Source organism: Fundulus heteroclitus, chromosome 4 (genome assembly GCF_011125445.2).
Source record: "Fundulus heteroclitus isolate FHET01 chromosome 4, MU-UCD_Fhet_4.1, whole genome shotgun sequence".
Taxonomy (NCBI): domain Eukaryota; kingdom Metazoa; phylum Chordata; class Actinopteri; order Cyprinodontiformes; family Fundulidae; genus Fundulus; species Fundulus heteroclitus.
Genome location: NC_046364.1, coordinates 14219836 through 14232509, shown reverse-complemented (window position 1 = coordinate 14232509; position 12674 = coordinate 14219836). Strand labels below are relative to the sequence as shown.

Below are 12674 nucleotides of genomic sequence, written 5' to 3'. Positions count from 1 at the left end.
TTCTTTCAAATGTTGGTATATTTTTGAGCAACTTTGGAACCAACTTCCTAAGGAACAAAGTAAAAGAAGTAGCCTTGCAGTAATCAGTCCAATAGCTCCATCTGTCAGTTCTTCACGCAGGACTATAGGTGGGTATCATAGATTTGATTTGTTTGAAGGCGTCCGGGCCACCGTAGTGCTCCAGGGTCTGCAGGGTCTCCTCGATCAGATCGCCGATGCTCTCTCCCTGCCGCCGGCTCTCGATGGCATCTCCCAGGTTTCTCTTCTTGTTCTTGAAGAGGTTGAACACGGGCAGGATCCGCTTTAAGTAAGGCACCAGCGCCACACCGACGCCGTCCGCGGACGCCACCAGGTGCTGCACGATCCGCAGGGTGGTGCACATCACCTGGTGGTTTTTGGTGTTCATGGCATTCCGGATGGGGATGATGAGCTTGGGCACGACGGGGAGGATCTTGGGGCCTCCGCGCGTCAGCATGTCGTGGATCCCCTGCCGCGCGAGGAACTCGTAAGGGTATTCGGTCTCGCAGAGGCCTTGGAAGAGCAGCGGCAGGTAGTACTGGTAGTCCAGTTTCTCGATGTCCACCTTCCACGCGATGTTCTTGCCTCTGCTGTTGTAGTCCACGGCGATCGGGAGCTCCCTGCGCTCGTAGTAAGTCCGGAAGGTGGTGGGTTTGGACGACAGTGGGTGAAACACCCCTGTCGACGGAGGACCCTCAACCACGGAGTTCTTCATGAAGGCCTTGACGGTGAAACCGTCCGGTTTTGCCTTGCCTTTGGTTCTTGACATATCACAGCTCCTTTCGCAGCGGAGCCGAAGAAGCCAGATAGATGGGGAAAAAAGGCTCCGATAACGATTTAATGCACAACTTCAGAGCTGTTTACTTTCCCACCGTTGCTATGGAGCTGTGGACGCTGAGGAGGAAGGGCATGTGGTTGCCATAGTGACAAGAATGCGCGTCCGTTGAAAGAGCGACGCTAAACTTCCTTCTTGTCACGGTATCACTCCGCCGTGTGCAACATATAGTTCCCACAAAACGCGTCTCACCAGCGATCATTCGGCTTTGTTTCTAGACCACTTTTCACACAGTTCAGCGTGACACAAAACGCTTTACCCTGCATGGGCGATAAATAGAGGGGCACATTTATAAACAGTACAAAAATCGATAAAATAAAATTCAATTAAACAGCAATAAAATAGGCCTACAGGACAAATCGATCAAAAATTATTGTAGAGGCTGAATAACTGTGTGTGTGAAATGTAAACGTTTCATCTCTGAAGCACAGACCATGAAATCAAACATAGAAACAACTGAAACAGTAACATATTTTTATTAAAATTACAAATTACCAAATAATGATATGGTTGCAAAAGCTGTGGTAATGCAAAATGGCAGCAACAAAAGCAGAAATATAATTTCAAACAGTGTAGACGGCAAATGAAGGGTTTTCAGTTTAAGTGGCAAAAGATTTGCATTAGTAGCAGTATTTATGCTTTTAAGATGAACAGATTAACATTCAGATTAATCACTTTAGAGTTAAGTCACCCAGAAAATGTCTTAACTTTGTTTGTCAACTTGAGGCCCTTCCTTTCGCTCTCTGCATTTCTCACCCTTTATAAAACCTTTCTCAAGCCACATTTGCATAATTTGCAGAAACAAATTTCCAACTTACCTTAAAAAAGTTAGAAATCTTCCAAAAGCAAATCATACATATAAACAAGACATACCAAACATGCCACCTTCAATATTTGGAATGAGCTTGATGAGAGGTCAAATTCCATCTCCATCTCAAAAAACAAAAATGCAACTCAGATCAAAGGATTCCTTTCCTGACTATATTGGGAAACTTAATTAGAGATAAGTTGATTGGTACTCCAGTGTTAATTCTATTTCATTGAACTTATTGATTTATTACTAATATTGTTATTTGCCAATGGATCTTGATTGTGGCAACTATTCTAAAACAAAACTAGAATGTCGGAATAATATGTCTCAAGACACTGCAACTGCAAACCAGTCTGTAAATCTTAAATAAAGAGCATTGACTTATATATTTTTCTAATTTTTGTGTCAAAAATGTCACACGACTGGCCTTTCTTTCTTTAGTTATAGTCACTGAATCCAAGATGTAGTTTAACAATGTGGCAAAACCTTTGCATTGCATTAAATTAATGTAAAAAATAAAGAAATAAGAATAAACAACTCAAATCTCAATATCTTTTTGTCATGTATTTAAACTAAAACCATGGCGCATTTTAGGGGCAAAAAGAAGAACATTTAGGCACAAAGTTGTCCACAAAAGCACAGATTCAATTAAAGGTGTAAGCTGCAATGTGTGATTTGACTTCCTTTCATCAGCACCAGTCAGTTTACAGGAAGGTAAAAAAGAAAAAGAATGTAATATGATATTCAAAATAATTTAATGGCAAGGGTAAACTTCGTCAGCTTATCAATTTGTTTCAAAAATACAACTGACAACCTGTTAATAAAACTACCTGGCTGCAAGTTTTTCTTGAAGGTCTTTTTTTTCTTGGGGGGGGGGGGGGGGGGGGGGCTTTTCCCCTTTAACTCAATTGAATATAAACAAGAAGAACAGCCAAATCTACACACTGGACTGGAGCTCATCGAAAGCACAGTTTTTTTTTTTCCTTTTTTAATTAGGCTGATGAAAAATCATGCAAATCAACAGGACCTCATTTAGCTGCGTTACTTGTCAGCTGGTTGACAAAGGGCCCCTTTGACACGGAGCAAAAAATCACAGCTAATTGATAAGGCAGCAGAGCAAATATATGGAGGTCATCGATTCCATCCGTCCTGTAATTTCATCCAAATCCAGCCGCCGTGTTGATTAAAAAAAATCCCCGCGTATAAATTACGCTCAGTGCTGATAATGCTGTCAGTTTTCTCCACAGCCTCCTCCTGACAAAAGTGCTGACGGCTCCATCACTTCTTCCATTTTTGAACCAATAATGCATAGTGAGCCTGTGTCTTGCCATAAAAACGTTTCACGGTCTATTGAATCACTCAAGTCACCTCTGAGATGTCAGAGTGGTTACCAGAAACCCCCATTTTCATGGTTACACAAATAAATTGGCGTCTTTTTTGCTTTGTTGGATTATAAATCAGGGCCCCCCTTTAACATATTTACACCCGGCGGTTTAATCAATCAGCCAAACGTCGGGCTCATTACGTAAATATGAACAGATTGGGCGATCTTTTAACGTAATCACACGCATTGCTGCTGCTTTCTACGGGGCCCTGTCCTGTCACTTAACTAATGGACAAGTACAGCGGTGCCCAATAAATCCACATCTGTCCGACTCAAAACGCTGTTCTAAAGCAGGAAAAAAAAAAGGCAGCATTTTTTTTTCTCCCTCAGTAAAGTTTATTGAAGAAGGCGTCAACGGAGGGAATATTTTCATGGGCGTCATTTATTGTCGCAGGGAAAATATGCGTTACAGGTGTTCTAGCAATTATAGTTAGAATGGTGTCAATCTTGGTGTCACCGTAACCTTCAGCTCCCGATAATTTGCAGAAAAATGCAACCTGCGTCAAGAAGGCGAGAGAAGTAGCATTTTATTCCGGGTTCTTTGTTTTCCATCACTGGTTCAGGGTGGCTTATCAGTTAGGAGGATTTAAAGTTTCCACCGTGTTTTTAAAAAGTTTTAATCATGCAAAACGACTTTAAACCCAACGTTGGTATATTCATTTAAAAATAGACACACCGCGATATTCATTTATCTATGTTTATGATTTGAAAAACAGGTTGGTGAACAGACACATCCATTATCGTCCCGTTTGCGTACACGGCTCACGTCTGCCCCCTGGTGGAAAAATAAAAGAAGACATCATCAAAGTTCGGTTATCTATTTAGACATGACATTTTTTTTATTACTATTTCCTCAAACATGTTGTTGTGTGATTTTAATTTTATTTTCACTTAGATTTATTTCGTTCTGTTTAATGAAATTTAAATGTTCGTAGATTTATGTTGGTGGTTTTGATGTAGCTTTATTGGAAAATACTGGGTGGCAAACTGGTAATGATATGAAGTTAATTTGTGTTGCTGCTTTCGTTGTGTATGAACTGATAAAATTTCCATAAATATACGAAAGCAATTTTTTTAATGTAGGTGCAAAATATCAGTGTGGCAAGAATAACAGGTTAACCTGTATGGAAAATAGGAAAACTGTGCTTTTTACTGATGGAGCCTCCACAAAAACACTATCAGAGGGAAAACAGACCACAAATGTGTGGATAAGCAATATTTTCTGCTCATAACATATACATTCCTGAATATACTGAAAATGTATGTACCAATGTTCCTAAATTGTCAGCATCTTCTGGGATTTCAAGGTCAAGCTTTCCTGCTTGACCTTGATGAACCTTCAGTGGCATGTTCCTGAAAAGTTACCATCAACTAGAACGTTCTCTTAAAGTTCAGGTCCGGCCTTAAAGCACTTTTACAGAACGTTCTCCAAAGGTTCTCTGTTTCAAAATGTGATGTTATGGATATTAAGGAAACGTTTTCTCAAAGGTTCTATGAAGATGAGTCCCAAATCTTGGAGAACCCTGATTGGATAATCGCTTAAAGTCCTAACTGTGTAATTTTTAGGAAGCCTTTAAGAAAATATTTCTTTCCCTTGAGTAAATAAAACTCCCTGTCTATTTCTTGCGGTTTTTGTGGCGTAAAAAAATGCGCATTTTCTGCGTTGTTTGGTTCTGTTGGGGGTGCGCTCGGTATGCGGGGGCGGGCCGCCGAGCTCAGAGGGGCGGTTCCCGGGAGCGCATGATGAGGAATCCCTGAAAAGTTTGCAGATTGATCTCAGGCTCGCAGCTTTTTCTCTTCGGCGCTTTCTGAAAGTGAAACAGCCTCCGCAGATCAAGCCAGCTGACCCGCAGACAGAGCCTCCTCCGACACTGCGACTGTGAACATGGCCTCCGCGGAGCTCGGTAAGAGCGTCTTTCTCCCAAAGTTTCTCCGCCACATGCGCAGAGCTAGCTGAGCGGCTAGCATTGAGCCAGCGTGGATGGCTTTACTTCCCCCGATATGCATATTTCAAATGAGTCTGCAACGAATGAAGAAGCATGCTCTCTGTCGTTGCAGCTCTTCTAAGCGTGTCGGACAAAACTGGGCTGGTGGACTTCGCCAGGCGGCTGGTGAATGCGGGGCTGTCTCTGGTGGCCTCTGGAGGCACAGCCAAAGCGCTGCGCGATGCTGGACTGGCTGTCAGGTTTGGGACTTCAGACGCTCTCTCTCCGCGGTTGCATTGAAAAAATTGTGTGTGTCAGATCCGTGCCCGTCTAAGCTGCCTGTGCCTCTGCTGTGTACCAGGGATGTGTCCGAGCTGACGGGACACCCGGAGATGCTGGGCGGCAGAGTGAAGACCCTGCACCCTGCTGTCCACGGAGGCATCCTGGCCAGGAAAAGCGCCTCCGACTCTGCAGACATGGAGAAACTGGGATACAGCCTGGTCAGGTGAAGAGGAAACCTCTGCAAGCTTTAAACGCCCATCCTGTGCTTCAGGTGTAAAAAAAAAAAAAAAAAAAAAAAAAAAATGTAAAAGTAGAGAAGAAAAAACTGCAGCTAGATTGACTTAATTAAAGAACAAGAATGCATGTAACCCAAGGCTTGGACTCCTTCAAGCTCATTAGATTTAAGTGCTGTGCGTGCATCTGTTATCAGCAAGCACGTGCATTGGATGTGGCGTCTTGATAATTTGGGAACTGCTGACCATCTTGTGACTCCTGTTTGCTTGGGACCAACAGAAAGCGATTCAATCACATATTGTTGCCGAGGGCCTTTTTTTTTTTTTAAGCTAAATCGCTAGGTTCTGGACAAAGCGTAACCCACAAATTGGCTTTATGATGAGTCGGAGAAAGTTTGGCTTAAGTCAGTGAAATGAGATCAATATTAAATATTCAGGGTCCTTCCAGCTGTGATAACCAGTGCGTATTGTTGTGTAGGAAGCACAGGGAGGATGCGATAACCGCCGGTAACTTCAGAAATTTAGTTCACATGGCTGTAAAATTGTTAAGCGTTTGTGAAATATTTGTTCCTAAAATCTGTAGGTGTAAATTCACTCCTAGCCAACAATGCAAAGTTAAACCCCGAGGAGTCCAGAGCTCCGATGTTATGACGGCGTCCATAAGCATTTAAAACGTGGAGTTGCATGAATGCAGCGAGCTGAATGCGGATGGATAGATTAAGTTTCTGGGTTTTGTTTTTCTTGAGTTGGCAAGCTTCTGTTTTATTTACTTTTTTATTTGTTTGTCCCTTTTTAAGAGTGGTGGTTTGCAACCTCTACCCATTTGTAAAGACCGTCTCAAAACCAGATGTTACTGTGGAGGACGCCGTGGAGCAGATTGATATCGGCAAGTCAAGCTAAAGGGAGTTTCCAGGCTGTCTATTCAGGGGGAAAAAAGTAAATTTTTTAAATGGTACAGTAAACTGCATTATTCAGAGAAAACCTTCTGGTTTTTTGTCTCTTTAGGTGGTGTGACTCTGCTGAGAGCAGCAGCTAAGAACCATGCTCGGGTCACCATTGTGTGCGATCCTGCAGACTATTCACTGGTGGCCAAGGAGATGGAGAACTCAGGAGACAAAGATACAGTCCTGGAAACTCGCAGGTCTTTGGCCCTGAAAGTGAGGATTTTTTTTTTTTTTTTTTGTTATTTGTTGTTTTTTCTAGGTTCTGTTTTAATTGGAGCTAAAACGAGTCACAACAGAGTTTAATAGTGATACCACACAGTCCTGGAAAAGTATGGGAAGAGTTTATATTTTTCTATACTTTTTTTTTTCTTCTTCTTCTTCCATCTTCTAAAGAATAAAATTCAAATACAGAATAACTAGTAGATTTTCTCTTGGATTTTCATTTAAATGATAGAACATATCTTTGTTTTGCCTCATTCCAGTTTGATTTGAACATTTTGATCATCAGTGTCTTAGGTTTGGACTCGCCATGTAAGAAAACTACGTTTTTCCCCACATAACTTTTTTTTTTTTTCTAAAACAGCTTCTATTTTCCTTTTACTGCCCAAAGTTCACAAACTGTTTTTAAAGGATCTCCATTTATTATAGGATACTATAGTCTTTATTTTTAAATCCTTTAAAAGCCCAAAAGTTATGGATTTTGAAATGGAGTTGCTGTATTTTAAAAAAGGCCCCCACACCTTACGTAGAAACCAGTAGCCACTTTCAGCATCGGTTTGTTTCATGACTTCTGGAAAAGTATAAATTTTTTAAAATGATTTCTAGGAACCGTGGTTTTAACCTGACTATATCGGTGAAAGACGACATGCAGAAAGAAGGGTTTGAACACACACTGAGCTGTTGAGGCTTATTTAATCCCGCATACAGATGTCTGGGTTGTGTCCTAACTTCATGCTAAAAAGTGCGGAGATTACAAGACGACTTCTTTAAAAAGTTTCCAGTTTTGGTGTTGATGTTGCAGGTCTTTCAATCCTCTTTACCCGATAGGTGAAGATTTAATTAAAAATGACTGAATAACATTTTTTTTAGGTAAGATTTAGCTGTTTTGCTTTTTACTTTCTTACGCCTTTTACAGAAAGTATAATTAATATTTTATAATTTAGGCCTGTTGGGCTGACAAAGTAACCGTTTTTTGGGATTATTAATCAGATGGTGTGGATATGAAGAGCATCAAGTGCTTCTTAAAATTGTCGATGTTCCCATTGGTGCAGCCGTGCATTCCAGTCTAAAGTTTAAAATCTATTTTTCTGAGCTCCACTGACTAATTAAAGTAGAGGTTAAGATTATTAAAATGATGTTTCACATTATTTGGTCGAGCACAAATAAAAAAATAAAAGCTGATGTGTTTGACCTTAAGTATGAGTCTGGTTAGACTTGTTCAGATCAAAGATGCTTTTTGACTGTGCCTGAGTTGTCCTTCTGTGTAATGAGGAATTGGTCTGAAAATGAAAGTTAATCTGGTGCTTTTATGTGTCCCTTAAATCTAAGGATATCTGACTGCAGTTGGTTTATTTAGCAGTGGTCTTTCCTGGGGATATATGGGTAGTGAGGGGAGGGGATCCATAAGGAGGGCTTTATGTTGTTTGTTTTCTTTGTGTGTGTGTGTGTGTGTGTGTGTGTGTGTGTGTGTGTGTGTGTGTAAAGGTGATGGTCAGAATAGGACAAAGTCCAGACTAGCCTTTTTATCGCAGGTGTTGAAATGGGTCACAGTTCTGGCCCCGTGAACTTTAACCTTAACTGCTCGCTGTAGTTTTGCAAACACAAGTCTCTTCTGAAATTTAGCATTAGCTGAATTACTGCCAAAGTATTTCTGACTCTTTGATGAGATTTTAAAATGTTTTTGTAAGTGACTTAAGTTAATTTGACACGTTTTGTGTCTTTTATCTCCTCTTCAGGCCTTCACGCATACAGCGCAGTACGACGAGGCCATATCGGACTATTTCCGTGGGCAGTACAGTCGTGGAGTGTCCCAGCTGCCCCTCCGTTATGGCATGAACCCCCACCAAGCGCCAGCCCAAATCTACACACTGCGCTCCCAGCTCCCTCTCAAGGGTACAAACGCATTCTCTAACTGGAATATTTTACTTTTGAGCTCTTTAAATAGTGCATTTATTTGTATAGCTATATAATGTTGGGCAGCTAAAGTATAGCAGATTTTCTATCGGTTCTGGTCAAACGGAGAACAGCTAATGGGTTCAGTCTAAGTCTTTTATTATTATTATTAGTGGACATAGTTATATTTGTTCAGAACATTTCACGTTTTCTTTGAGGCTGACCTACCCCTTTGATTAAGAAGATTTCAGTTTTAAAAATGCTTTTTATTTCTTAACACAAAAATACAAATGTGCTCCAGTTTATTTGATTTTGAATCAAAATAAAGGAATTGCAAGATTGTCCCCGTTTGTCCATCAAAGCATATAAGGTTTATCCGATTTTTATTTATTTATTTATTTTAATCTTCCAAAACTCAAAAAGTGCATCAAAGTGCGGTTAGTTCATGTGTTTATTGACTGGAAAGTGACAGTTTGTAGTTTTGAAAGAACACAAATCAGATTACGAATTTGACCCGCTGATCGGTCATCAGTGCCAACGAAGGGGTATAATGGATGATTCTAACCTTTGACGGCTTCATCTTTAATTCCTAATGTTTTAGAAATATTAAAGAATTGCAGAATTATACAGATATAATTAAGCCCCCTGCAGAGTTCAGTTGAAAGTATGTTAGAATCTTACCTGCATTAAGGGCAAGTGGGTAGAGTAAATATTGCAATCAGAATGCTTGTTCCCAAAGATAAACAATCAAAATTCCAGAAGAAACAGGCTGAAAGTCTGAAATGTCAAATAAAAGATTGTTCTGCTGTCTCCTCTCCTAAGCAATCTTCTTGAATAATTAGAGATTTTATTTAACTATATATATTTCCTGTCTGTTAGTGGTGAATGGCTCTCCAGGCTTCATCAACCTCTGTGACGCTCTGAACGCCTGGCAGCTGGTCAGAGAGCTGAAAGGCGCCCTCGGTATGGCCGCTGCCGCTTCCTTCAAGCACGTCAGCCCTGCTGGTGAGATCCTAGACGTTCGCGCTTCTTCATATGTTCAGGGAGGGATCGTTGACGCTAAATCTGAAATTTTTTTTTTTTTTTCCACCTCCACGCTGCAGGAGCCGCAGTGGGAGTTCCTCTGAGTGAGGAGGAAGCCAAAGTGTGCATGGTTCATGACATGCTGAAGGATCTCACCCCTCTGGCCACCGCGTACGCAAGAGCAAGAGGTCAGAGCCGCCGAGTTTATGAACAGAAATGTGTGGAGGATCTGGTCGCAGGCTTTAATAAACTCCTTCTGCGTCTCCAGGCTCAGACAGAATGTCTTCTTTTGGGGATTTTATTGCTCTGTCAGATGTTTGCGATGTTCCTACTGCCAAGATTATATCAAGAGAGGTATTAAAAAAAAAATAATAATATAAGCAGGAGACAATATTTCTTATCTTGAAGTACTGAACATTTAAACTGCTTATTGCCCTCTGGTCATTTTCAGGTGTCTGATGGCATCATAGCTCCTGGTTATGAGGAGGAGGCGCTCAAAATTCTTTCCAAAAAGAAGAACGGCAACTACTGCGTGCTTCAGGTGAACATGGCCAAGTGTCACTGAAGCGGAGGTTGCTCCTGTTTAACTTTGCTCTTAAGTCTTCATTTGTTTAGATTTTGTGTGTTGGGGGGGGGGGGTCAAATGCTATTGTGGCCGACTTGGATGGTGTTGTATCTTCAGATATGAAACTAAAATGGTTTTGGTTTCTTAAATCGCAGCCTGATATTTAACTTGGTCGAGGTTCTGTTAATACTCAGCTGTAATACTTTTTAGTCTTTGGCGATTATTTGTGCAAATAACCCTCACTATTAAGAAAACAAACCCGATAAAATTACAATTTTTTGGAGAAAACCTTTTTTTTTTTTTCCTACATAATCAAAGAAGTGACACAAAATGTTGAGCTCTATTTGACAGATTACGGTTTAAGGCTTTTCCTTTTTATATAAAAATGGTTTTCCCCATTAATATGCTTGTTTATTGCAGATGGATCCAGACTACGAGCCGGACGACGCCGAGGTGAGAGTGCTGTTTGGTCTCTACCTCAAGCAAAAGAGGAACGGCGCTCTTATCAACAAGGAGTTCTTCAAGAACGTGGTTTCCCAGGGTTCGGTGAGTCTCTGTGACGCTCCTCCGCTTCCCTGCACAGCCTGATTTGAGCAAAGCTGACTCTTTTTTTTTTTTTTTTTTTGTCTGGTTTTAACATCAAGCTCTCTGAGGAAGCTGTGCGGGACCTCACTGTGGCCACCATCGCCGTCAAGTACACCCAGTCCAACTCCGTCTGCTACGCTAAAGATGGACAGGTGAGCCCAGGCCGATCAGCCGAACCGATCCGCCTCAGTCTGAGTTTTTTTCCAACCAGCTGTGGCGCCTGCAGGTCATTGGCATCGGCGCCGGTCAACAGTCTCGTATCCACTGCACGCGGCTGGCGGGCGACAAGGCGGACAACTGGTGGCTCAGACACCACCCTCGTGTCCTGAACATGACGTTTCGGAGCGGTGTGAAGCGAGCGGAGATGGCCAACGCCGTCGACCAGTATGTCAGCGACACCATCGGCGAGGTGAGGAGGACAAGATGGCCGCCATGTTGCCATGAGCTCTGCTCTGCTTGCCTTTCTCCCTGGTAGTTCAGAAGTGTCTGCGTGTGCAGGCAGATGGGATATCTTACTCTAGTTCTGCCCAAATTGAGTTCAGCAGTAGAAAACTGTGGCGTTTAATGGGAAACATTTGCATTAGTCCATGACTAATTGAAGAAATGAATGTTTTGTGCCTGCAGGGCCCAGACTTGGCTGTCTGGAAGTCCATGTACGACGAGGTACCGGAGCCTCTGTCAGTTACTGAAAAGAAGAACTGGATCAGCTCCCTGCAGGCCGTCGCTGTCAGCTCTGACGCCTTCTTTCCCTTCAGAGACAACATAGATCGAGCCAAACGGGTAAATCGCGCCCTAAGCATGGACATGCATAGAATAACTAGCAAACAGCTGCCCTTTTTTATCTTATGTTTTTTTAAGCACGCTTGAATGTCACCAGTTTTGCAGCTAACCACATGTCCTGTTTCCTCTTTCTCTGGCTGCATGCAGAGCGGCGTGGCGTACATCGCAGCTCCAGCGGGCTCTGCTGCTGATGAGGTTGTGATTAAGGCCTGCAATGAGCTGGGCATCACTCTGGTGCACACCAGTCTGCGACTTTTCCATCACTGAGCAGCGCTGCGGCTTACCATTTCTGATTCTCAGACATTCCTACTGTTACCATGCAGAAGTGTAGAAATCACTACTTCTTTTTGTTTACATTCGCTGCATTCTAATGTGAGTGAGTTATAAAGTAGCTGTGAAGGTTGAATGTAGGTCATTCGGACGCACAAGTCAAATGAACTGCTGGATAGTAATGGTTATTTTTCTTGTTTTGTTATCTTGCTTAGTAAAAACTAAACAGAAATCAATCCAGAAAATCAGAGTGTTTTTTAACTTGTCATAGTTCCATCACTGCAACAAAGCATAGTTCAAGAGTTGTTGTTTTTTTACTAACATAGTTAAAAATACATGAATAAATCGCTTTTTGGTGTTAAAATGCTCTACACCTCTGAATACATTCATCTCAGCTGCAATTTCTGTCTTTGCTTCAATTTAATTCTCTTGTAATGAGATCCTGAGCGATGAAGAGAGGGGTTTTCACCGGCTGTATGAAGCGAAGAGTAGCTGCACACCATCAGTCAGCTGGCTGAAAACCTACCAGATTCTGTTTTTCAATTATTCCTTGCTTATAGTCTGGAAAATGAAGGAGAGCCCCTCACCATGTTTAAATTGATGCAGTTTTAAAATTAAAGTGGGCAACCTACCAGCAAAATGGCCGTAGAGCACCTTACTGCAGGCTGGCAAGCCAAGTAGGTATCTCTGCTGATAAACCAGCTAATAGCTTGTTGTGCCTTTGCTCTATGCAGGACGGCAGTCTTCACAATAACAAGGTTTACTCGAAATCTAGAATTACAGCTTGTAATTTATTCTATATTTTTGTGCATACAAGTCAACAAATAGAGCAGTAATGTTTTTGTGCTGCAGCAGCAATAATTTTAGATTTTCTTAGCATTTTATTTTAAGCAAGATCATGTGCAAA

At 41.7% G+C, this 12674-nt stretch overlaps 2 protein-coding genes across 2 annotated transcripts; one reads left to right on the top strand and one right to left on the bottom strand.

Moving 5' to 3' along the window:
• Positions 1–8: 8 nt before the first annotated feature.
• Positions 9–925, bottom strand: LOC118562903 (parkin coregulated gene protein homolog). Its single transcript, XM_036136098.1, has one exon. It carries the CDS (start codon positions 785–787, stop codon positions 113–115), a length of 675 nt encoding a protein of 224 aa, XP_035991991.1. The 5' UTR covers positions 788–925; the 3' UTR covers positions 9–112.
• A 3906-nt stretch (positions 926–4831) lies between these two features.
• LOC118556398 (bifunctional purine biosynthesis protein ATIC-like) lies at positions 4832–12003 on the top strand. The gene is made up of 15 exons (XM_036136097.1): positions 4832–4952; positions 5107–5233; positions 5335–5478; positions 6286–6374; positions 6494–6645; positions 8388–8544; positions 9424–9549; positions 9648–9755; positions 9836–9921; positions 10019–10108; positions 10553–10678; positions 10777–10869; positions 10944–11126; positions 11342–11497; positions 11645–12003. Exons 1-15 carry the CDS (start codon positions 4934–4936, stop codon positions 11762–11764), a joined length of 1776 nt encoding a protein of 591 aa, XP_035991990.1. The 5' UTR covers positions 4832–4933; the 3' UTR covers positions 11765–12003.
• Positions 12004–12674: the final 671 nt, after the last annotated feature.

Bases quoted from the DNA above. Each gene is read 5' to 3' on its own strand.
- LOC118562903 (XM_036136098.1), bottom strand. From the start codon at position 787: ATGTCAAGAACCAAAGGCAAGGCAAAACCGGACGGTTTCACCGTCAAG.
- LOC118556398 (XM_036136097.1), top strand. The intron at 11,127-11,341 runs GTGAGGAGGACA...TTGTGCCTGCAG, and splicing joins TCAGCGACACCATCGGCGAG to GGCCCAGACTTGGCTGTCTG. The intron at 11,498-11,644 runs GTAAATCGCGCC...GGCTGCATGCAG, and splicing joins ACATAGATCGAGCCAAACGG to AGCGGCGTGGCGTACATCGC.